Source organism: Megalops cyprinoides, chromosome 9, assembly GCF_013368585.1.
Source record: "Megalops cyprinoides isolate fMegCyp1 chromosome 9, fMegCyp1.pri, whole genome shotgun sequence".
Classification (NCBI taxonomy): Eukaryota; Metazoa; Chordata; class Actinopteri; order Elopiformes; family Megalopidae; genus Megalops; species Megalops cyprinoides.
This window is the reverse complement of record NC_050591.1, coordinates 28,470,011-28,495,212: the sequence shown is the minus strand read 5'-3', so window position 1 is coordinate 28,495,212 and position 25,202 is coordinate 28,470,011. Positions and strand designations below refer to the sequence as shown.

The 25,202-nt window shown below is 41.6% G+C and overlaps 1 protein-coding gene across 1 annotated transcript in view; it reads left to right on the top strand.

The window, feature by feature from the left end:
• The window catches only part of gbe1b (glucan (1,4-alpha-), branching enzyme 1b), a 124,091-nt gene that overhangs the window by 58,519 nt on the left and 40,370 nt on the right, over positions 1 to 25,202 (top strand). The window contains exons 8-12 of the mRNA XM_036537233.1: positions 6,753 to 6,868; positions 7,293 to 7,420; positions 9,064 to 9,162; positions 20,256 to 20,366; positions 20,938 to 21,109. Coding sequence (XP_036393126.1) covers positions 6,753 to 6,868; positions 7,293 to 7,420; positions 9,064 to 9,162; positions 20,256 to 20,366; positions 20,938 to 21,109 — 626 coding nt within the window. The remainder of the gene's footprint in view (positions 1 to 6,752; positions 6,869 to 7,292; positions 7,421 to 9,063; positions 9,163 to 20,255; positions 20,367 to 20,937; positions 21,110 to 25,202) is intronic.

Sequence of the window (25,202 nt, the reverse complement as noted above, 5' to 3'; positions counted from 1 at the left end):
ATGGCTTCTCTTGTTCTCTTATGTGTATTATTGCTTCCATCGGCTAAAATATGTTCTGAAGCTCCATAATCATCAGTTTCATTAACATAAAGCTAGCTGCTGTTATTGATATTCTCCGCGTCCTTCCCCCCTTCCTTCCTAATGAGCCTTACAGAACTGGTTATTAGGTTACTATCTTGCACAGTCATTTTTATATGTTATATTGTTTTTATATTTTTAAAAGTCTTAAGTCTGTCAAATTCAAAATATAATTGCAATTTTAAGGATAATGGGACTGAATTAATATTTTGTTGCCCATCTCTTTTTGTCTGCATCAGCTTAAGGACAGTGATCGGAGAGACATAGCTAGTCGTAGGTCATGCAGGTACACCTAGGAGAACACCTCAGGAGAAAGGCACTGAAGACTCTTATCTACCACATACACCACTACACACTTTGGAATGTCTGTTTCGGTTCTTTATTAATACAGATCCAAGATATCTTCAGACCCTCTTTTCAGATAGTTTGATGGTCATTGCAGGGCAGTGCCTTGTAGGAGGGTGCTGAGACATAGTGAGGAGAAGCCAGTGACAGCATGATGTCTGGCAACATGGCAGAACATCTGGTGGACGTTAATCTGACAACACCCCCCGCTGTGGTGCTGGAGTGGCGCAGCAAACATTTTTGTTTCCCACTTGCTTGTTGTGGATCTAGGAGTGACTTGTCGCCTGTACCCCCTGCACATGTCTGCTTCCCAAATAGGGGCGTTGGGGTCGGGGTGTGGGGAGAAAGGGTGCCACGCTGGTCTCGGGGGATGCTGCAGCCCTTGGTGCAATGTGCTTTATTTGTGCTTACAGCTCAATAACCGTGCAGCATCCATCACCCTGCCAGGCACCATCGTTTGAGTGTCACACCTTCCATGGAATGACCTGTCAAGTTTTTAGAATTTATTTGTTCTTATCTGTAGCTCAGGTTTAATGTAAAGGATACTAGGGCATAGATCATCCTCCCCACCCCCTTTCTAAGAGTGGCAGTTTACCCTTCATCCCAGGGTAAGGTTGTACCCTTGAAGCCATTGTCCATCTAGGTACATACTGCCCCCACCTGATCACAATACGCATTATATTTACGTGTTTATCCTTTCCAGACAACTCAGATTACCTTCATTACTAAAAATACGTTGGAATACTAATTGCATATCTCATATATTATTTTTTATATACCAGGTATTGTTCTCTTTAAGAAATAAATACTCAAATGAAGACAACAGACATGTTTGGTTGGATCTCTCAAAACAGCAAACATGCAAATTAGGGTACAAATATTGGAAGGATGATTTTTCAGCCTTCCTTTTATTTACATTAAAACAGATGCCCTAATCCAGAGCAAATTACATAGTTAATCATCATTTTTTACAACTGGAGGACTTGCTGAAACCATTCAAATTACTTTCCTTGCTCAAGGGTACATCAGCAGTGGTCCCCTGAGGAACCAAACCAGGAAAGAGTTAAAAGTTTTTGGTCACCTCTTGTGCTGTTTGAACCACTGGGCCCCAATCCTGGCCATTACTTGTATAGCTGTTTAAAATATACGTTCAAATGTGATGAGTTGAAATTTTTTTTTGAGAATATTTATTTGAAAATGACTGTTATGCTAATTTTACGAGTTGCTTCCTTCACCGAGGCAACTTTGAAAAGCATTGATGATAACGACCTTCCCTCTGCATTGGAAGAGGGATGCTACAGCACTCCTCTGTCCTTGCAATTACTGCTTGTTTCTTTCAGTACGGCGGTAGCCTGTTGGGTGGAATTTTTTTGAATAATAACAATGGAGAGGGGTTAACGAGACAGTTTGGTTTTTATCGCGGGCCTCCATCTCTCTCTGCTCATTATCTTGTTCTCATGAGGTTTCATTGTGTTTGAGGCCTTTGTTCTCCCCGTGCAAGCATGAGGAAGCCATAATCTATTTATCGTGAGGGGAGCGCTTGACCAGCACGCCCATGAGCTTATCATATCGGAACAGGCTCCACGTCTGGAGATGGGCCGTATAGCGATGCAGTGTGCCGCTCCGCACCTTTTATTTATGAAACGCTAATCTCAATATCTACACCAGCTTTTCACTGCAGTAAGGCATTCCTCACACCCGGGCCCAAGTCCACATTTCAGCAGGAACAAATCGTGGAAAAAAAATAGTACAAAAAAATGCACACACTAGATAATATATTGCAGGGGAACTTATATCAATGGGTGAAATTGCATTTACCAGTGTTGCTGCGATGTAGCTGGCAGAGTTCATTTGTTGTACATCTTGAAGGTTTAGATTCCTTGTATATATGCTATCATAGATTTGGCAGCGCAAGCTGGAATATATTCAATTCTTTCTTAAATATTAATCTAGATGAATAATACCCAGGACTGGCGCATGCACTTCTGTTGCTCTAGGCGAAAAACAGTTATGCTGCCCCTCTATTTGCAACATACAATACCAGCGACAACACACAAAGGCCAATATGCCATATACATAAAGCAAAAGCCAGCAACAACACACAAACGCCAATATGCCATACACATAACGCAAATAGTCTAGTGCAACACTAGTGTGCTCAAAGTGTCAACAAAATTATAGTATGCATGACGCAATATGGGGGCATTTTGCAGATCCATATACAAATAACGCACCAAACAGGTCTGCATAATAACTCCAATAACCTGGTTCCAAATTCTTTACAGCAGAGTCATGACAGCACAGCTATTTTCCAAATAATCCAATTTCAGCTCCTCAAACTAAATAATACCAGTGCAAATATCTCCCACAAATATCTCCCGTAAAACACACACATGAAATGTGCACAAGCACATTATATCATTAGCAGATTCAGCAACTTAAACAACAAGCTTAACTTACTTTTCAAAAGTGTACACGGCAGGCCTTCATCGCAGCAAAGGTCTTAACTGTACCCTCTATTTCGATTCTCTGTGCCAGTTCACGCTTTATGGAGATTATTGCCAGCCCATTAAGTCTGTCTTGTTTCATCATACTGCGGAGGTAGTTTTTTATTATTTTCAACTTTGAGAAACTGCGTTCTCCTGAAGCAACTGAAACGGGGAGGGTGAGTAGCACTCGTAATACTATAAAAGCATTGGGAAAAACTGATTCCATCCCATTGTCACAGGTGAACTCATATTTTTTGACTAATTGGCTCCTGGTTGGCACACATTTTGCCACCCTTGCTAAAGTGCCGCCCTGGGCAATTGCCTAGTTCATCTATATGGCCGGCATTGATAATACCCCCTCCAAACTTATGCTTCAGACTGCTGAATTGAAATTAGTTTTCGTCCTGTCTGATTTTCGAATCTTTGGCAGACTATCGTGTGATTGAAAAATGAGTGAGATGAGTGAGATTCAGGTTTTGTGGAGGTTAACTCATACATTCGGAATGATAAGCGACAGAAATGGTCACTGGGAATAATATCTTGTGGTTTTGATTATGTAGGTGTACAGTTCAGCTTTCCATGTCATGCACATTTCTATTTGTAATTGTTCTTTTCTTGTTTTCTTGTTGTGTCATGTTGTGTTTTGATTAGTAGAGTAAATTGTCAGACAGCCACCTTATATAAGAGCCAGAGGTAGAATTGTAGAAACAACAGATGATACAATGAATCTGGACAATGCTTTCTGGGGCATTATTAATCCTCTAATTTTGTGACTTTCTATGTGGAGTGACATCACTGGCTTGTGCAAACGAGGAAGGGAAGGTTGCCATTTACTGATGTGCGGAAAGCATCAGTTTTGTGTCAGCCTGCAGGTGCTAAACATTCCAAATTCTCTCCTCTTCAAGCAGTTTTCTTCAGCCTGCGATTTGGCCTCCATGGGCCAGATGCCTGCTTTTGCATGCATTACACATTTCACACCAAAAAAAAAAAAAAAGGACGTGTTGATCCGCATTCTATGGCAACAAGCTGCCGTCATGCCTGCAGAGTTGAGGGGAAGCTGGGATACCTTAGAAGAGCTGTGCGCGCGCCTTGAACGGACTCTCCAAGTAGGCAGCCCAGGGCACTGGGGTTCTTTGTGGACGGGATCATATTAAATTGTTTATGTTTATTTCTCAGCTCACACCCACAAGAGACTCTTGAATTGATCTTATTATTCATGCACATTTCTGTAATTGCAAGATTTCAGCACCACAGATCTCTGCAGAACAGGTTGTGTTCAGGAGAATAAAGACACACGTCTCAAAAATGGAAGTTACTGGTTCCTGGAATTGGGATTGAGTCATGGATTGTACTTTCAGGCTGCACAATTGCGCAGCCATCAAATTGGATGTACCAGCTCTGACTGTAAAGTAATGGAAGATGTATTTGACCATTGTTTCCTGCATGTCAGGCATTCGCAATTTATTTCAACTCTTTAAAAAGATCCTGAAGTCTGTGGCCAAAAAGGGACATTGGATAATGCAATGTAATTAATTCATCACTTGGTTTTGTTTTAATATCATTCATAATCGTGAGGTTTGTCATTTGCTACACAGTGACTATGTCATGTATGGCAGTTGAACTTAATGGATCCAAATGGATTAGCCAGGCACATTTGAATGATAAAGAGGTGAAAACTCCCCTCTTCATGTTCCTGAAGGACTTACATCTGTAAATGGCTTTTACTCAGCATCTGACAAGGAATAAGCAGCCTCAAATTGCCTGTGCAAATGCACACAGAGGAGCATCTCTCCTGAATCAGAGCACTTTACTAGTACCATTACTCCTTAATTATACCCAGTGGGACAGATGCTGGGGGTGCTGGGAACCACTATAGCAACTGTGATAAACGAAAAGCCAAATATTATTTTGTCTCACTGTTGTGTACAGCAGAAAACAAGGTATTGCATTTGCAATGAGTGTATGTATGCATAATGGAACATTAGTATAATTTATATATTGCTGTATGTTGTTGTTGTCTTTATTAATATTTTAAATATATTTCTGCTCTTCATATGTTTGCTTTCGTTTGAACAACAAATAAATATTCATGAAAACCGTATTAGCTCTGGGCCTCCAGTTCAGTGAAGCCCACAGACCACCATCAGTCTGGTATCTGGTATCCTTATCCCTTCAAATGTACTGCCATGAAGGAGCTGCTGTGTGCATTAATGGATCAGTAATGTACTGGTTTTCCATGTGGGGGCAATAACAAAGGAATTAACTTGATGGGCATTCATCAGTTGAGATCACCACAGAGTGTCCAGGCTGACTGGTAGCATTACCTCCGATCCAAAGACCATCAACCAACCTGTGGATTGGAAATCAATAAAGGCTGTAGTGGACCTCTCATAGTGAGAGATGGACTGTGGAGGCATCAGCTATTCCACAAATCTGTACACACATCAAAGTATCGTGGATCTCCTCGTGGGCTCAGGAGACTAAAAGCTATCGGTTTAGTCGATACAGAGAGGTTTCTGAAGCTGAATATGTATTGAACTTCCTGTAGGTCAGCTGAAGGTCAGATTGACCTTGATGGAGAGTACAGAGTTGGTTTGTTCTGCATTAGTAGGGATGTCTTTTACCGGGATGAATCAAGTAGAAAACAGACCAAAATAGCCCAAAATTGTTTGTACTATATTACAGATCTGCATGCCATCAACATGATTGACCACTTGTTTTTGTTGTTGTCTCTCCAAAACAAAAATAAGTGTAAACATTAAGATTTATTACCTCATCATATATCCGTACATTTGGCATGAGTTATTTTAAAACAAACATGACATAGGCGGCTGTTGCTGATGTCGAGAAAGATAAAGGTCTGTGGTCATCAACACATAAGCAGCAAGCGATACTTGATATGTTGAAATGCATGCCTCCATACTGAGTTGCGTCACAAGAGAACATATACCACTTTTGGGGGGGGGGTGGAAACTTGGTTTCAGCCTTGTGTCTTGTTGGGTCATGAGACAGAAGGAAACACGAAACGTCCAGGCCAAAAAGAGCACAGTGTGTCATTGGTCCTATAGACAGGCAAGTGTGTTGTTGATCTGTTTTGCTGTTACATGAAATGCTGTTCATCAGAATGGACCTTCTGTCCTCAGTCCTTGTCCAATGACAGCATAGTCTGAGTGCAGTCAGTGAGCAGTACAATAAAAGCCACTGATTTCACTTCCATAAACGGCAAGGGTGACTGAATCCAGCTTTCTTATTTAAACGAGACAAGTAAATTAAGCAAATGGTAAAATTTATTAACAGAACCTGTTATATAATAATTTATTTTCTGAGACACCAGTGTTACAGCACAGCAAATGGAGGATGGATCTGCCTCATGTCATTTTCAGTGTTACTCACACAGTGTGCCACAGGTGTGAATGTTAGTGCAGGACACTGTACCATATTCAGCACGGAATTATCTAGAAAAACCATCTGATGCTGAATGTGTGAACAGTTTGTCACAGCCTATGTGACTCCTTTGGAACACTCCTGGCTGTCAGTTCTACAGTCAGCGCTCCTCAGCAGATGAACACCCTGGGTGTGCTGTTTGGTGTACAGTGTGATGTATACCTTTGGAGCTTGATTTGCAGCCAGAAGGTTGTAGGCTTGGAAATCAAATGGAGCACTATGGTTGCACAACTGGGTAAAGTGCTTGGTCGCTTTTGTTAAAGTCAAGTTCTGCAAGCGGATTAATAAGTAAAATGTGAGCTGGGGTTGTGGGGGTCGTACAAGCAGATATTTAATGTAACAATGTTGTGTTGATTGTCTCTCTCTTTCTCTCTCTCTCTCTCTCTCTCCGTCAAGCTGGGAGGTGCTGCGCTTCCTCCTGTCCAATCTGCGCTGGTGGATGGAGGAATACCGCTTCGACGGCTTCAGGTTCGACGGTGTGACCTCCATGTTGTACCATCACCATGGGATCGGTAAATCAATTCCGTTTTCTGAGCCACTGTGAATGACATGAAACGTTGCGTAATGCCTGTCGTCACCCGGGCTTTGTTCCACGTCTCATTCGCTGTTACTCTGAAAGGCTGGCACTGGTCTGAAAAGGATATGTGCATTCTCTTTACAGGCATACATGTCAATCTTGCACAGTTCTAATAAAACTGCAGGAAAAAAGAATGAAATAAAAACAAAAAAACAAAGAAAGTGCTTTTAAATCTGGCTGTAATTATTGAAGACTGGAGACCTTGAAGTGCAAATAAAAGGCCGTGCGCTTGATTCTGTTTTACATGTTCAGGAAGCAGAAAAACATAATTGATTTTGCAAGCCAAAAAAGAACTCTCTCTCATATGTCCTATGTCGTCCCCCCCCCAACCCCCCCACATTTTCTTACTTATTGTCCAGGCGTTTCGTTTTCTGGAGACTATGCGGAGTACTTTGGCCTGCATGTTGATGAAGACTCTCTGATCTACCTGATGGTGGCCAACCACATTCTGCACACACTGTACCCAGACTGTATCACCATCGCAGAGGTACAATACCCATCAGAGCCCACTGTAATATATGAGAAATGTGACCCTGTGTCAGGCCTTCTGGGTTGCCCTCGTTGGTGCGGTACCATGCCTCTTTGCCCGACTCACAGTTGTGTCAAAGGTATTCATGTGCTCAAGGTACCACTTGTTACATCTATAAGACCCTCATTTGACAGTTTTGTTTCCTTTGCCTATAGTGGCTTCATGTGTGAAAAGAGACTGAGGAATAAAAAGTGTCCTTACAGCTTCCCACATAGAATCACGCTGAGATATAATGCATTGTACAGGCTTTTTTTTAGCCCTTATTGGCTCTTGACTATGTTAGAGCTGGCAGTGTGGTCATTAAAAGCAATAGGGAACGGGAAGCCCTGCTATGACGACACAAATTAATTCCTTGGAGCATTAAGGGTGGTCTCCTTTTCATAATTCATATTCATCTTCTGAGACCAATAAACACCTATAGCACTCACTCAACTACCTCAAAGAGGCCATAAACCACCACTCCTAAAAACTTGCAATACACACTTCAAGGTGGCTTGCTATTTATGAAAGATTTTTTTTATCATTATCATCAATGTAATATTTCTGTAGGTCTTATAGTATATCTGTAAAAATATGTGCATTGCGTCCCTGTTCCTACGTCCCTGCAAGATATCCACAGATCTATAAGCAGAGACTGCTGTGGTGTAAAGTGAAGCGGTTCTATTCCCCCAAAGCACTGGCCCCCTCTTCAGTCTCCTCAACACTAAAGAGATCTATTTGTTTGAAATGGTAATGTCGTTAGATAGTTCTGGTTTTTTTTTCTTTCTTTAAGCCATTAGCACGCTGTGATGTCGGAACGGGGCTTTGAAATGAGCCGAGTCGAGATGATAATTGGGTGCTTACTGGGGGGCGGGGGAGGGTAATGTGATCTCTGCCACAATTCTTCCCTCGTGGAGTGACCACCAACTCCACAGACACTCTGGAGGGGCTTGCGCTTTCCTGCCAAACACAGTTCAACAACTGTTTTTTAAGTACTGCCCAGAGCCACATCAATGAAATTAGTTATTCTAATGTTTGGGTTTTTTTTGCCACAAGTTGCTCCGTCTGCATCATTAATGAGGAATATTCATTGATAAACTGGTAGCATTGAGAGCAGATGAGGGCCTGCTGTTTCTGGTTGCCTTTTCTAAGTGCGATTTGGTTCCGCAGACATCTTTTATTGATGACGGCAATTTAAGAAGTGATGTCTCTGGGGTGTGCTGTGAAGAAACAAATGTTGCCGTGGCAGCCAGATACAGTTTGTTTTAGATTTGTGTATTCACTGTCGAATTATGGGGGGCTATGTTAATTACAGGAATGACTTCCAAGCACAAAACTGATTTTGAAGCAGAAAACAGATAAGTAGCCAAGTCTAAAAGGTACACTGGAAGCATTTCAGAATGAGCTGTAGACCCCTGATCAGTGTAACTGTAATGCACTTTGTCCATTATGTTACATTAATTAAAGATAGTTTTGTTATTAAACTTTTATTATCATTATTTGTGCTAATGCCAACCTCATGGTAAGTGGAGGAAATTAAAACCGTAAATACATGTATCTCTCAGATGTAAGGACAAACCAACACACAGGCCCCAAGTAATGTCTGTCCTGTCTCACACTAGGATGTGTCTGGCATGCCAGGAATGTGTCGCGCAGTCTCTGAAGGAGGGTTAGGCTTTGACTACCGCCTGGCCATGGCCATTCCAGACAAGTGGATTCAGGTGAGACAGCCGCGTGCTTAATGCCACGTTGAACTGTGCTGTGTTGTTGAATGTCCTTTACTGGTTTGACCATGAATTCCATTCCACGGTTTGTTTGTTTGCTGCCCATTCCACCATCCCATCTATTATCATTTGTGTTGGAATCCATTGTTTGAAGGAAAATCTTTCAGGTAGTGCAAAATGGTGAACAGAGGTTATGAATTTATTCAAATGATGCATAGCAACAGAGAGAGGGTAAGGCTGTGGCACCACTGCATTGTATTTAAAAGTCTTAATATCGGTTAACTTGCACAAAACAGTACAAGTTCAGTTTTCATCCAGACTTGTACTATTCACAGTAGATCTGTTATAACTCTGTCAAACATTTCATAGACGTTTTCTTGGCTACCCAATGTGTTAGATAAGCGGTGCATTGTTTTTGAGGAAATACATTGTCTCACTTCAAAAGGAAGCATTTTGCTTTGCTAAAATTAGTCAGTGCATACATATTTATACCAAGACAGCTTTGATCTATCTGTTTGCCATTCCCCATTTTTAAATGATAAAGGATACAAATGTATTGGGTTTCCTGTATGCTTTTGGTGAGTATGCTGTAGCCCCGTTTAGATGTTGCATGTTTTTTTTTTCTGTTTATCATCCTTTTGAAGTTTGCAATAATACAACTTCATGTGCTGTTTCAAGACAGAGAAACACCCCTTCACTGTCCCATTGTGGTTTATCTGTTTTACAGTCATCCTTTATAAAATTATACAGTGCAAGCACTTCAGCACAGCATCAAAATTGAATGAAAGCCTAATTTTCCTGTATGAATGCTTTCTTTGCGGCTTAATATGGCAATATGTTTTATTATAGGGGGACAAAAACGGTTCCTGATCATTGTTTTTGGTGAATTGATGTTAAGGTGGCCATTAACCAATCCACCTGAAAACAATTGAGACACCTGTGCAGTGAGGTGTCAGACAGGTGTGACAGCAGCTGACAGAGTCTGAAGAGAAACATTCAGAATCAATAAAGCCGATTTCAAATGAAAAGTTTGAACCACTATCTGCAACTTCCTAAACTACTGAAATTGCCACAGGTGATCCGTGCATAATTTCCACTCTGCATTCTACGTTTCTTTAACTGAAACTGAGTCAATAGCACAATTTATATTCCTGTTTGAAGATTCAAGACAATTGAAGTTATTTTCATTTTCAACTCAGAACTTGATATGTGTCATAGAGGTGTCATTGATTTTTTTCAGCTTAAAGAGTTCCTTGTGTTTTTCCTTTTTTACGAACAGACATGAGTTAGTATCGTTAAACTACGCATTGGATTCGATTTGTTTAGAATTTTATTGGACACTTAAATGGTCTATATATTGCTGATCATGTGGGGTACATGCAGACAAGTTTCTTTTGATTTTTCTCTTAGACTCATCCTTCATACCTCAAAATAAACCCAGCATGAAGAAGTTGGGAATAATGATCAATAACAGTACAACAGGAAAACCTATGCCCATTATTACTGCCTTGCACATCTTGCTGATTGATTATTTCCTAATTAATATTCAGGTGCTGAGGAAGAAGATCCAGTAATTGTGTTTGATTTGTTTAAACCCGTTTCATCTCTTTCCCATCTCTCCACAGAAACAAGTTTACCCACAATGCAGTGGTCTAATAAAAAGTACCTACTTTACATCTGAAAGCTTTTTTTGGAGCGGGAGGTCAATGTTCTTTATCAAAATAAAACTGAATAGAAAACCAAGGCTTCTTACAAACATGAATTACAATGGATGGAGTAATGATTATTGAATTACTGCTAACAATTGAATTAATAGCCGCAGTACTCTTACAGAAGCATTTAGTCTCTTAAATGGGCTATTTCCTTGGAATATTAATTAGCAAACTTTTTGATGGTCTAAATTAATAGCATACTGGTTCACATGATGCAGTATCCAAATGAGTCTTTCTCCCCTTTGTGAGTTGTTCAGTCTCAAGCTCCATTTATATTGCTTAGTATCTTAACAATGGCCAATTCCGACACAGAAACACCTTATTGCCTACATTTACTTATCATGTATACCAGTGTTAAATATCAGAGCAGTTAGTTATCTGTTTGTAATTCACTTTAACGGTGCCTGCCAGTTTATACAAATTTAGATTGCATAATTCCATAATGAAGGAACTGCAGAGTTAGATTGATTTCCAGTTTGGTTTCCTCTTTAACTTGAACATCACAACATCAGTGTATGTCTGCTTCTGTCAGCCCTTAACTAACTTAACTAACTAAATTTTAGATTGATTTGAATTTCCAATAGGCTGGCTGTCTGGTCCAGAATAAATCCTCTCACCAGCTCTGAACACTTTTGAGCAATATTTCCCATTATTTGCAACACTCTTACCAAGATATCCTGAATCTGCATCTGCAAACATGTCCATGGTTCATTAGCATTAAAACTCATGATCAACAGTGAGTGACATTTGAACTCGGTGCACCCCCCACTGTATTATAACAGAACTGCAGCCTTGGTTTATGGAATGTTGAATAATTCTTGCCTGCAAATGAGTTTTACTGAATGTGATCTATGCCCTCAGAATCTCTCAGATCGTTCTCTCAATCTCATCCCTTGGCCCGCAGGAGATGTCAAAATATGCATAGAAACTGTTAATAATTTATTTATTGACCCCCCCCCCCCCCCACTCACATTTGTTCTTGCTGTAGGTAAACAAGGCCGCTCTGAGAGCACTGCAGGTGGTAGTGGTAGCTGGCTGTTGAGCAGAGTGTTCTCTCTCTCTCTCCTCTCTTCATTCTCCTGGCCTATACAATGTGAAGAGTGAGCAATGCAAGGTCTCTCAGGGAGAAGGTTTCATTGCTGGGGACAGCGGTTCTCTCTAGGGAGCTGAAAGGGAGTGAGGTGCATAGCTGGTAACCGGTGCACACCAAGGGCAGCTGTTTCCTGGACGTTCAGATCCCCACTTAGAGAGGCTCTGCTCACCAGCATTTTAATCCACTGCTGTGTTCGCATTCATTGCATGAGGTGATCAAAGGGCAAACCGCGGTCAAACTCACAGTTGCTTGTGTGAATGTCTGAATGAATGACCAGCTCTCACTTTGTGTGCGGCTTCTGCTGTTAAACTGAAAGGAATGCACAGTTAATCTGTCTGAGTGAGAGTGGAGACGATTCTGTCACTTCTGTATATTGATAGCTTGACTACTTCAGGCTTCCCATCCTCTATCTCAAAACTCATATCGTAATTTTATTTACGTAGTTGTTTTTTTCCCCTCATGGCTGTGTGAAACCTTCCCCATCTTTGTCAGTGCAAGGTGGTAATAAACATTCATTATTTATGGTTTTCTGTAATGTTTTCGATAATAACAGGAATTGTGTTTTGTATCTGGTTGATTTATTGACAAAAGTTAAATGAATCTGCTCAGCTTTGAATTCAACTGCTGGGACTGTCTAGGAACAAGCAATATCAGGAAAATGGTACGGTGTCTCTGCAGAGATCTAGCTCTCTCTGTCTTTTTTCATTGCTCTCTGTCTGTCAGTGCAGTGAGATGATTTTTCTCTTACTTTTAGAAAGTATCTAACGCTCAGCAAACCTCCCACCTCTCCAAGATGGTTAATTCAAGATTATTCCTCTGCCAAATAATCTTTTGTTGTTGTCGTCGTTTTTGCTGGTTCAGTTATACAGAGTGTCATACTGTGGGGCTTAAAGAGTCATTTTGAACACATAGCACTCTTACTGGAAGACTAAAAAAATGGGAAGTACTAGAATTTTTTTGATTTATATAATCCCATCTTTAAATTGAGCTATGTGAAGGCATGACATACGTAGAATTTGTAAATTAGCTGTTTGTATCAGTTTGATGAAAAGTTGACTTGGTACCCATAGACACAGTTAGCCGTGGCCAATATTCCACAGCATAGTTGAGATGAGTATAATCTCCAGTTTAGATTGGTGCTGATTTTCATCACTCCTTCAATTGATTGATTATATAATTGAGATTCCTCGTTCAAGAATTTAAAACGCTGTGTCATGATTTTATTGACATATTTGATTTTTTTCCCTTCATAGCTATATGGAACTTCCTCCATTGACAGTAATCAACATTAATTATTTATATTGTTTTTGATTATGATTGTAGCGGTGTTTTCATTTTTTTAACCAGGTTGATTTATTTGGCAATGTGGCTTCAGTAGTTGGGAATTAAAATGTCTCTGCTCGGCTTGGAATTGAAACTCAGAGGACATAATTAAATATGAATGCCTTTAAAGCAATACATCACATTGTAAAGATGCAATCATTGCCTGCTCCATATGGAAAAATGGATTTCATTGGTGGTGCAAAATTGAAAAATATGGATTTAGGAGGCTGATATTGGAAAAGTTGAAGGAAAGATCTGCTAATTGTCTTGATATTCTGCAGTAATACAGAGCTCCCTCTCTTCCCACAACATGTAATGCAATAAAGAAGGTGATGAAGGCTTGTCAGTGGGGCTACACCATGAGCACACTGAGAGGAGGCCCATCTCATGCTTGTACTGTCTGGAGGACTGAACAGAGATGTAGATCATGAGATGTAGAGAAATCGTAGTTTATTCACATCGAGGAATTAAGCATTTTTTTTCTTGTGAATACAGGTACCACATGTCATTGCATTACATTACGTACATTTAGCACAAGCTCTTATCCAGAGCGACTTCCATCACAAGAGAACACAAGTGTATCCATTCCATTTAAATGAGCAACAGTGTCAGACCAGGCTTACAACACTCCCTGACCAGTGAGTGTGAGTATAATACTGTTCCAGCCCTACCACAAGTTTTGAACTTCATGCGAGCGTTAACAGGAAGCCAGTGAAGTGAGATGAGGGGAGTAACTTGACTATGTTTAGAGACATTGTAGACAAGTCATGCAGCTGCATTTGGATTATTTGTAGAGGTTTGATTGCACATGCAGGAAGGCAAGCAAAGAGGGAGTTGCAGTAGTCCAGGTGTGAGAGGACCAGGGCCTGATCTAGGAGCTGTGTTGAATACATAGTGAGATGGGGTGGATCCTTTGGATGTTGTAGAGGAAGAATCTGCAAGCCCGACTCATTGCTGTCACCTGAGAGGAGAAGGACAGTTGTCTATCAAGCATCCATGTCCTGGCAATGCACGAGTTGATTCTGGTGTGTCTATGACTTAACAGAGTGTATCTCAGGTGTGATACATTTTGTATAAGGAACTAAACAGTTCGTGTTTTAAGATGTTTTGATTGCTTGTTTTTTTGTGTAAATGTGAATTTCACTATGTGTGAATTGTCAGAGAGAATATCAGCAACCTGCTCATTTATTGTGGAGTGTTGTTAACCTCTATTCTCCAAAATTAGCAGGCAAAATGAGACAACAGTGCATTGTTTAGTGCGTTATTGTTGAAAGAACTCTATGATGTAATTATAATTTGATCAAGCTATATAAATAAACATGGTGTGAGAACTCTGTCAAAAGCATTTTCATGCTTTGTGGAATGCTAGAATGGTAATATTGTTTTTTATATGGTCTGATTTTCGTAATTTCTACTGTTTAATTTGCTGAGAAAAATACCTAGACTTGCCATATGTAGGCTCCTTTTTCTCAACGTGTTCATCATACCCAATTTTCCCTTACTTTTTAGAGGAAAAGAGTCTAGAGACTGTGACCTCTGTACTGCAAGCTCTCTGTGCTGTTTTCTGTCTCAGTGGAAAAAAAAAATTCCTGTCTTTGTTTGCCAAGTCAGGCGGCCACAGCAGCGGCTCTCGGTCAGTACCAGAGGGCAGCAGACGACACATTGCCCAAGGTGACCTGCCTCAGCCATGGTCTGATAACTTGACTCTGCAGCATTCTTGGCGCTTGGTCTTATCCACCTCACTGGGTATGAGCTGATCCCATATACACTCAAGGGATGTCTGACAGGGTGGTTGGGGGGTAAACATCTTAAATTCTGTTTTTCAGCAGCGCCGTTTCAAATCTTCATCTCGCATGCTTCCTCCGACACGTCCGTGGCTTTCAGGGGAGGTGACGGTTAGGGCGGTGTTAGCATTCAGGAGAGGATGCCTGGGGGACGTCAGGGTTGCATGCACGCATGTAGCGGGCGTGTGCAGGTGAGCGTTCATGTGTGTAGGGCCCCCCATTTCGTGAAGGCTTAGCGAAGCGCGCTTGAGGCCGGCTCACCGGTGTCCCAGCACATGTCAATTAGGATGAATTTTAATGGGCCGAGACGCAGCGCTGGACCCTTCGGGTGATCCCCTCCATCTCAGAGCTGGGGCTGCCCTGCCCCTCGCTCCCTGCCTTGCGACTTGCCGTCCCCTTCCCTCGATCCGGCTGTCCCCAACCTGACTGTCTGATTAATACGACTCATTTACAAGCAGCAGAAAGCGGTACCCAGCCAACGGCCTGTGAAAAATGATGACGTCCTAATAAGAGAACCAGATAAGGCATACTGCGCGAGTTTCGATGATTATATCTGATTACTAATATAAAACCCTGTCACTCTTAATTGATAACTTTACAAAAGCAGCCCTAATTTAACAAGCGCCCTTCCTCCCAGCTGTAATGGATTGAAATGTAATGGAAACAATTAGAGGGGAGATGGAAATGGGTTCCCTGGCAGCTGCACGGGTCAGGAAACGTGATTTTGCGGCACTCCGTGATTCTCTGGCTGCAAAGACGCCGCTTGCCCAGTGTATTAATCACATTCTCGGCTGTTGCTGCCACATGGAGCGTCTAGAGCATAGTCCTGACACCTCACAGGATCCCTCTGCATAGTTCAGGAAAGATGACACAAAGGGTCAAGTGTTGAGCGTCTGTTTTTTGTGTGGTCCATATTTGTTTAGTCTTTATTTAACCATGCAGTCCCACTCTGATCAAAGTCAGTTTCTCTAAGGCACCTGGTCAAAAACAGCCGAACGTCTTACATTTACATTTACATTTATTCATTTGGCAGATGCTTTTATCCAAAGCCACTTACAAGTAATTTACAAGTTTCTGACCCTGGATGGATACGAGGCTTCATTCGCCAGATGAGTCCACTCTTACACTTACCCCTAAACTGAAGTGTGATGGTTAAGAATTGGTCTCACCAGCTACATTCATGTGCACTTCATGTCCATACCGTCTTGGTACAGAATCAAACCAGTCCTTTCCAGTGACATGTATACATGTCCCTATATATCATCCCACAGGTCAGTTGTCCTTCACTGCATTTATACACACTAACAACTAATACATCAAGGCAGTGCTTTGCAATTCATGTTTTTTTTCTCTGCCTCCGTACCATGTTCCATGTCAAAGTTGGCTGCGTGTATGAATACACCTTTCAGAACTGAGAAGGACTGGGACAGAAGGACAGAATCAAGATGAGCCAATAGACGCCGCTCACAGTTTCCCCAGAATATCAGTTGGCTGCATCATTATGCAAATTTTCTTAGCAAATACCCTTATGCAGGTTTTCTCACACACAGTTGACACTGTGTGTGTTATCCAGTCGTGCATCCTGATAGTTGAATACGCTGAAACCAACCCAGACTGAGTTTCTTGCTCCAGGGTGCAACAGCATTTGGCATAGCAGCAGTGTCCCTCCCATGAAACAAACCCTCAACCTCCCGGTTATACATCAGGTAGTCACCTATCAGTACATTACATTTTGCTTAGCAGATACTCTAACCCAGAGTTACATAGCTTATAACGTTTACACATTATCCATTTTTACAGTCGGACTTATACTGAGGCAATTCAGGGTAAGTACCTTGCCTAAGGGTCCAAGAGGATATCTACCTGGCAATTGAATTGGCAGCGTTTTTTGTTTTAACCCCTACCGATATCTGCAAAATGAAGTCCTGACAGAACTCCAGGTAACCCCTCACGAAAAAAACAACGTGACCAGAATATGCAGACCAACACAAGACCGACAATGGCAATGCTTTGCTCTACAGTGCACCTGTGTAGCCAATGAAGAGCCTTGTTTACAGTGAATAATTTGATGCATGAGACACCGCTGCCACAAGCAGAGGGAAGCGCACGTCCCCTCGTACCACCCCCCCCCCCCCCCCGCCCGGGCTCTCTTTCTGCCTCTCACCTGCAGCCTGCCGTCTCCTAATTACAGCGCTTCAGGCCTCATTCCTTTTATTCTATTAAGTAAATGCAGATGGAGGGCTCCCTGCATCCCCCTTTGTCTGGGAGACTTACCAAGGTGGCAGGATTTAAACGGCTCTCTCGCTCAGCCCTGCTTATTAAGAGGAAGCTGTGAGGGGGGACATGAGGCCCGTTCAGCTGGAGCTAAGCCCGAGGCGAGAAATTTGCGAGGGCAGAAACTTCATTAATCTCCATGAGAGCCGGGAAAAAATGAGAACCGTAAAAACAAGCGCAAGGAACGAAACCGTACAGCCACCGTGACTGGTTAAGCTCTTTTGTGGCAGTCACGGCTTTTATTCGGTTCATTCACATGTCTCTATATCAGTGCATTGGAGCAGTAGTTGTATGTTGTTGCTAATGCCCTGGTTTAAGTGGACAGTTAAAAGCTGAGCTTACATAACACTACGTGCTGCGCTAATCACTCTGTAACTGATATGTAATTACAGTGTCTGCATCTCATGGCAATATCGTTAATGTGTTTGCCAGAAACTTACTCTGTCACTCTCTCCTAACCATGTTCTGAAACCCGACTTTAACTGTGCACCTAATTATTAAACCAACTGTATACCTGACCTAAAAAAACTAGCCTTGAGATTTTAAGTTATTATGCAAACACAACTATATGTAGTTGTGTAACAGTAGGTATTTTTTGGTACAGTATTCGTCATTGTATTTTGGTGTTTAAACTGTCACAAAAATGCTATAATATTATATACATATATAATGTATTGTAAAAATATACAGATAATATTTTACATATACACATAAATATATATATATATATTTGCATCTTCCTGAGTAGCAACTTCTGTGTAGCATGAAGTGTGTGAGAGTTAAGCTAACGAGCGAGCTGTCACCAGATTTCTCGGAAATCTTCACGCCCAGAGAGCCGAGGCTGCCGAGGATCGTAAATCACCGCCTTTGTGACAGCCCTCGTTCACTCCTCTCCCCTCTCGAGCATTATTAATTTGCATTCACTTTCGCACCTGACAGGATTGCTTGTAAAGTAAGATTTGCGGGGTCTTCATTATCATTGATTAAGTGTACCGTCGGCGTTGTCATGTTGTTCCGTGTGTGTGGACCCTGGTTGAGGCACTGTCATTGAAGCAATCTATACACCCAGTCTCTCCCATCTCTTCTCTGTCTGTCCTTCTCTCTGACATTTTCTGCTCTCTTATTCTCTTAGTTCAAATTCAACTCCATTCAACATGCTTTATTGCAAAGATAAAAAATGTAATAATAATCACTGAAAATACAGAAGAAAAAATCTGTAGTGTCAAACTGTGACATAATGCATCTCTGTCTTGAAATTCATAAGCTTCACTGCAGTCATGTCTTAGGCCTTCATGTTCTCTTTACATATCTGCGTATGGCACAATTTATTTTCTATTTTTGCACTTGTATGTCATCTATTTTTTGGACAGGTTGCAACCACAGTAATTGAATTAGAAATGAAAACAGTGGCTATGACTGTCTATATATACTGTGTGTGTGTGTGTGTGTGTGTGTGTGTGTGTGTGTGTGTGTGTGAATGTGTGTGTGTGTGTATGTGTGTACCATACTGTATTGTCAGAAACATTGTTGGGTGTTTGAAGAGTGAATACCTTGGGATCTTTTGGTTCATCCAGGATTCTATTTATGTGACGGGATTTATGAGGACTCCTGGGGGCAGCGTTGTGACTCAGAACAGACAGATAATACTCTGTAATAGTTACTCAGATGGTGATAAATGTTTAGCAGTTTCCAAATCTTCCTTAGCTAGAGAAGGCAACATACTATACCCAATATGCTTAGTTTTTATTGTCCTGAAGTTGAAAGGTTGTGTCTTGATTTCTGAAACAATAATTACACCAGCATTTGGTGAAGCTTTTTTCTATTGACTGCCAGTAACTTCCCTACTCCCACATACCCACACACTTACACACACAGCAGAAGCATGCATGCAGATTATAAAGGTCTTCAGGTGACAACTGGAAGTGCATTGCAAGAGCTCCATTCCCTATGTCCTGTTCTGTTTCACACATCAGCATATTTCTGTGCGTAAAATTAATGTGATTTGCACTACCACATAGCGCATGCAGCGTCTTTACCTTTTTATTTTTCTTTATCACAGGGATTAACTACACATTCTTCTGTTGTAACAGTGCGGTTATGAACATGTAATATCTCTGTTTACTCAGGCTATCCAAGCTGTTAGAGAGAGATATACTATACTATATATATATAGCCCAGCAGTTCAATGTGGCCATGTTAATTGTTACAATGTAGTCTTTGCCTGTTTCCCAATAAAACCCATGTTTTCCCATGCCAAAGTATTAGCTTAACCAATCAGATCTTTAGCTTTTGCCCTGTCCACTGGCCCTGTCCACAAAAAACTGTGTTTTTTGTGTAAAATGTGTGTGACCAGAGGAAAACAGATGTGGACAGAAACTAGTCATGCATGGAGCCCCCTCCCCATTCTCTTCCAGCTTGCCTTCCAGTAGTAGTCAGTTTGATGGTGAAAAAACAGGGAAGAAGATTAATTCAGTCACTAGTGTGTTTTTAGGTATAGATTTAAAGGTTTTTTTGTTTTTTTCTTAAACCCAGCCGGTCGAGTCTCACCCCTCTTCCTCGGCACAGTCTGGCAGCAGCATGTTATGTTGACATGTCATTCTAACAGCCACGTGAATACAACACCATGCTCTCACAGTGCTTCCATCCACGCTCTCATCTCCAGAGCACAAAAATAACACTCACCTTTAACCTCCCTGAATCTCACCAGTCAGAAAGTATCTCTGACTCCTACACGCTCTTTGACTTTCAATAAGTATAAATAAAAGCGTGGGAGGGTTTTTTTTTCTTTCCCACTTTAAACTGCACACACATTCTGCCAGAGATCTAAAGTGTAACTCAGATTCATCAGGTTTCTCTCCCCAAAAGCCTGTTCCACCCATGAATCCTGCTCCTTTTCTCCTGCAGATCCTGAAGGAGTACAAGGATGAGGACTGGAACATGGGAAACATTGTCTACACGCTGACCAACAGGCGGTACGGGGAAAACTGCATTGCGTATGCAGAGAGCCACGACCAGGTATGCTTCACTGGCCTCAAGCCAGCTTGCTCATCAGAGGTGGGAGTAGGTAGAGCAAAGCTGAGCAGATCAAATCAGTGTTTCATCTTGGAATGCAAAGAGTTGTCATTGTGTTTTGGAAAATGTGGTGCGATGGAGAAAAATCCATCTCCTAGGCCTTCAGGTCCAAGGCACAAAGAGATTTGAGAGTTCTTCCAGCCCATCTGAAAGCCCTCAGAAATATTTGTTTTAAAACATCCTTTGCTAACGCTTTTTAGAGGCACGGTGTTGTTGCAGTTGAATGTCGTAATTGTAACAGCCTAGCATGTTTTGTCTTATTCAAGAAGTTGTTTGTAGGCTTATCCTGTATAAAGTGTGTGTCCTCGTTGTAATGCCCTCTGAAACAAGACACTGCATCTAATCGCAGGTGTTCGTCTGATGTACTAAATTGTAAATTAAAAGTATATATACACTACAATGACTACAACAGTTATTACCATTACATCCACAGTTCAAACACAGTATTCACAGTCATCACGCCCTGTTGTTGGTAAAGACTTACTGTCACCTCTGTCCACTTGCTCTGTGACAGGCACTGGTTGGAGACAAGACGCTGGCTTTCTGGCTGATGGACAAGGAGATGTACACCAACATGAGCGCCCTGATCCCCATGACCCAGGTCATCGACCGTGGCATCCAGCTGCACAAGATGATCCGGCTCATCACTCACGGCCTGGGCGGAGAGGGCTACCTTAACTTCATGGGTAAGTTGCCATGGGAGACGCACGGCTGAGAAGCACCTAATCGTCAGCTGGAAAGGAAATTAAAAAGAATGCATAGTCTCCGTATGGGTGTCAGGGAAAAAAAAAAGTTCTGACAGTAATGCGGCACTGCCGTTTGACTTTATTATATCACTCAGCAGGAAGTAGGAGATAATTTAAGGTTTGGTGCTCAGTGTGTAGAAATATCATTCCTTTTTAGATTGATACTGTGTAAAATCATATTGGCTTAAAAGAGTGATATGTAAGAAGGACGCAGGCCAAGTACTTGTGGTTAAACAAATCGTAGGCTAAGTGTGCGCATTATTATTAATTGTTTGCTTAAGCGACACCCACGTCGAGGGTGACTTGCATAGCTTGTGTTTTACAAATTTCCCTTGTATGCAGTTGGATATTTAAACCAATAAATGCAAGTGCCTTGGTCACAAATACAACAGTGCCCCATCTGGATGGGATTTGAACCTGCAAGTTTTTGTCTAGAAGCTCTGTTCAATATTGCACAGCCTCAAAATTGATTTGAAAAATATCATCCTGTATTTCAGAACTGCTCCGTATTGCAGTGAAAATGTTTGAGCTATCTGCTGCACACAGTGATGAGCATTCCTTAAAGTTATGGAAATACTGAGGTGATATAATTACAAAAGCCTTTACTGTGGGTTGTGACCTAGCCTAGGGCTGTTGAACTTAGTCAAAATTTAGATAGGAGCATGTTGGCTTTTTCTCAGTTTTTAGGCAGAACGGAGGGCAAGCTTGCCCATCTGAAGCGTTTTAGCCCCACCTGGTGACTCAGTGATCTATTAATCTGAAGAGCAGATGTGTGAGGTTTTTTCACAATGAAGAGGACCGTGTATATCTGTCTGGTTTGCGTCTGTATCTGTCTCTGGTGCTACTTGCTTACTATTCAACCTTTAAAAGCCACAGAGAGAAAATCTGATTGTTTTGCTAAGGATGATCCTAAGCTCCTTAAAGTCTGACAGTGGGATGTCCCCAACAGTGATACTGCATTACATAAGGAAAAAAATGGACCAGGTGCCTGGTGATGTCACACATCAGAACATGTTTTGCTTCTAGGCTTTCCTAATAGATGTTGGAAATGAACCTTACGTTGAAAAATAGAGGTCAAAAATGAAATGAACAATGTAAAAATTAAATTAATAAATAATAATAAATCAAAATAAATCAAAGTTTAGGTTGCCTTTACTACTAATTTAGGTCAAAATGATTAAGTAAGGGTGAGATTAATTTTAATACCAGGAAGTTGCTTTAACTTCTTAAGTAAAGGGCATTGTAGCTTGAAGTGAAACTTAAATAAGATGAGAGAGAATTCTGTAAATGAGGAGGTTAAAAGGGCAGAGTAAAAGTTTGAGGCTGTCAAAGGGAGCCAGGGGTAGATTAGAGCAAACACATAACACATTAACAATATTTAACACTAAGTAACGGATAAGAGCTTTCTGTTTTTACTTGGCCAAACGCTTGCGTTGGGTTCACGAAAAGCTGTAATTAAATGATAGTTTGTTTCAACCTCTCCTGCCGGCAGAAAGCCTCCGGGTGTAATTGCGGAGGAGTGGCGGAGTATCAGACGAGCCGCGAGCATTAGAGAAACAGAGGAGTCGAAATAACAGAAAATGCGCCAGTGTTCTGAGAATCAAGGCCGGTGACACGGCATGTCAATGGATCAATGGCAGCAGAGTCATTTAGCCAGTGCTGAGCGAGAACAAATTGTTCGAGCAAGGGAATCAATTTGAGCTGTCGGGCCTGAAGAAGCTCATCTATTTACACGCAGCCAGCAGGAAACTTCAGTGTAAGAGGGTTAAAAAACATTGAAAGAATGTACGCGTACAGTACATCACTAAGAGATTGGTCGCTGTAGACGGGTTTCAAACAGTTGCCAGGCATTGAAACAGTAGGCAGCGCGGCAGTAATGAAAAGTCTGAAAGGGTTTATTATTGTGACAGCAGGGAGATGATGGGAAAAGTTTACTCCCTGACTTTGAGGGCTGAGGGAAACATTAGATCATCTCTGGTGGTTCAAATTTTCAGAATAAACAGAGGAGCACCCTTTATCAATTTAATTGAATCTTCTCTGCTCTTGCGCCCATGGAGTGTCCATATACTGGTCTAGAACAGTTCAGCCTTGTGTAGATAAAGTAAAGGCACAGACATCTTAATTCGGTCCTCTCTCAAAGTGCAGCTTGGAGTTGTTCTGTTAAAGACCTGCCTCTCTCACAGAATCACCTGTTTGCCATTCCTCTGTAGGTCAAAACTTTTTGCTCAGAAACAGAGAATATCAGAGGCTAAAAAATGGACATTCTGGAATATTTTTGTTTTTGGTAGAAAATTAATCATATATCCTGTTATTAAAGATGTGTATTCTTTTCATGTGAGGAATATTTGTGGAGGACTTCCATTTTTCTTCAATCCATTTTCTACTATTGTGTACTTGTAACACTGAAGAAAATGAGTCTTATGCCAGTTTAACCAATCTTGTATGGAGGGAGCCGTAAACAGTGTACCAAAGTAATCAGCAGCCGATTCTGGGCCTGTTTAAATATGGACGTATCCAAGGACAACTCCGTCGATCTCCCCATGCGCCCGAATCCATCCAAACAAACGCATTGATCTCTGCACCTGCACCCCCCAGCTAATTACCGCCGAGCATATGTCTGCGCCCGAGTCGTGTCTGCTTTTCGTGCACGCGGTAGATTGATGGCGGTGGCCACCGTGTCCAAGCTGTGCGGCGGAGTGTGTGACAGAGTGTGTGCAGCCTGCGCTAAGCTCCCGTCAACCCCAGGAGAGATCCGGTAACAAGTGAGAGCAGCACGCCCTTTGTCACATACAAATGTGAGTGAGATATCTGGGTTTTCCACGAATACGCCTGTCTCATTCGCTGATTATATCTCCCTCCAGTTGTGAAAACTGATAGATCACAGAGTTATATGCTGGTATGCCTACCATACCTTTCCAGATCGGTGTTGAGTTGGAAAAATGCTAGTGTAATTACAGTGCAACTTCTGTGTAGCCAATATTTCACCTTTTTTCATACAATTTGTCACAGTCGGTGTCTTCACTGAGCGCTGTAGTTGTGCCAAAACATTGATCAATCTGCTTCTTTGTCTCAGTTATCAAGAATTACACAATGATCAGTGCTTCTGCAGACAATGCTTCTGTCTTTGTTTTTGAAATTTTCATTGGTTAAGAGAGTTATCAGATGGGGTCACATTTTTGGGTGTTTTTTCCTTTTTTCATAGAGTAATTTATGTGGAACATGAATTTGTGGTTTATGCAATTACAAGCCCTCTACCCCTGGTATTTCCCCAAACCTTTAACCTTGCAATCACTTTTTTCATCCCTGATCCAAGCATCCAATCCCAGCCATAAACCATAGCCTAAACCCAACCTTACATAACATGGTATCTAATTACACATTTATGTAATGTTCAGATACATACAATTTGCTTGTGGTATTCACTTATTATTCACATAATTATTGTTATCTGTTCATTTAAGTTTTAGATTATACCTTATTGCTTTTATGATGACTGTATAATTGCATGGGGGAGTTGCCTGCTCCATATGAAGTGTGACCCTTGTGGCTCCCCTTATTCATGAACACAGGTAGAAAGCCTTGTGGGCAGATTCTTTTTGTCCTGTGGTGTAAAGGCCCAGTGTGTGTCGGTTGAAACGGGAGGGGGAGGGGAATCCGTGCTGATCTTTGGGGGTGAACATCGCTTGCATCTCCTGCCCGACACCATGAGGCGAATTAGACTGATCCACATGCAGCCCACGCAGCCAAGGTGAGGCCAGCGATTGCACCCGGGGGTTACCACCCAGTTGTGACCTGCGTGTTGATCACGGTCGGGCTGGAAGGCTGTCTCAGACCTCCCTCCCTCCCTTGTACGCCTGTCCTGTGCAATTTGACATAAATCTCCCGCCCGGTCCCTTTTCAAGGAGCAGGCTCTCTATAAAAATAAGTAGTTTGTCAAAAGAAAAATATTTATGTGTTACATAATTGAGACTCCTCACGGACGCAGAGCAAATTGGTTGCCTGTCAGTGATGAAGTGACCTTGATGGGAGAGAG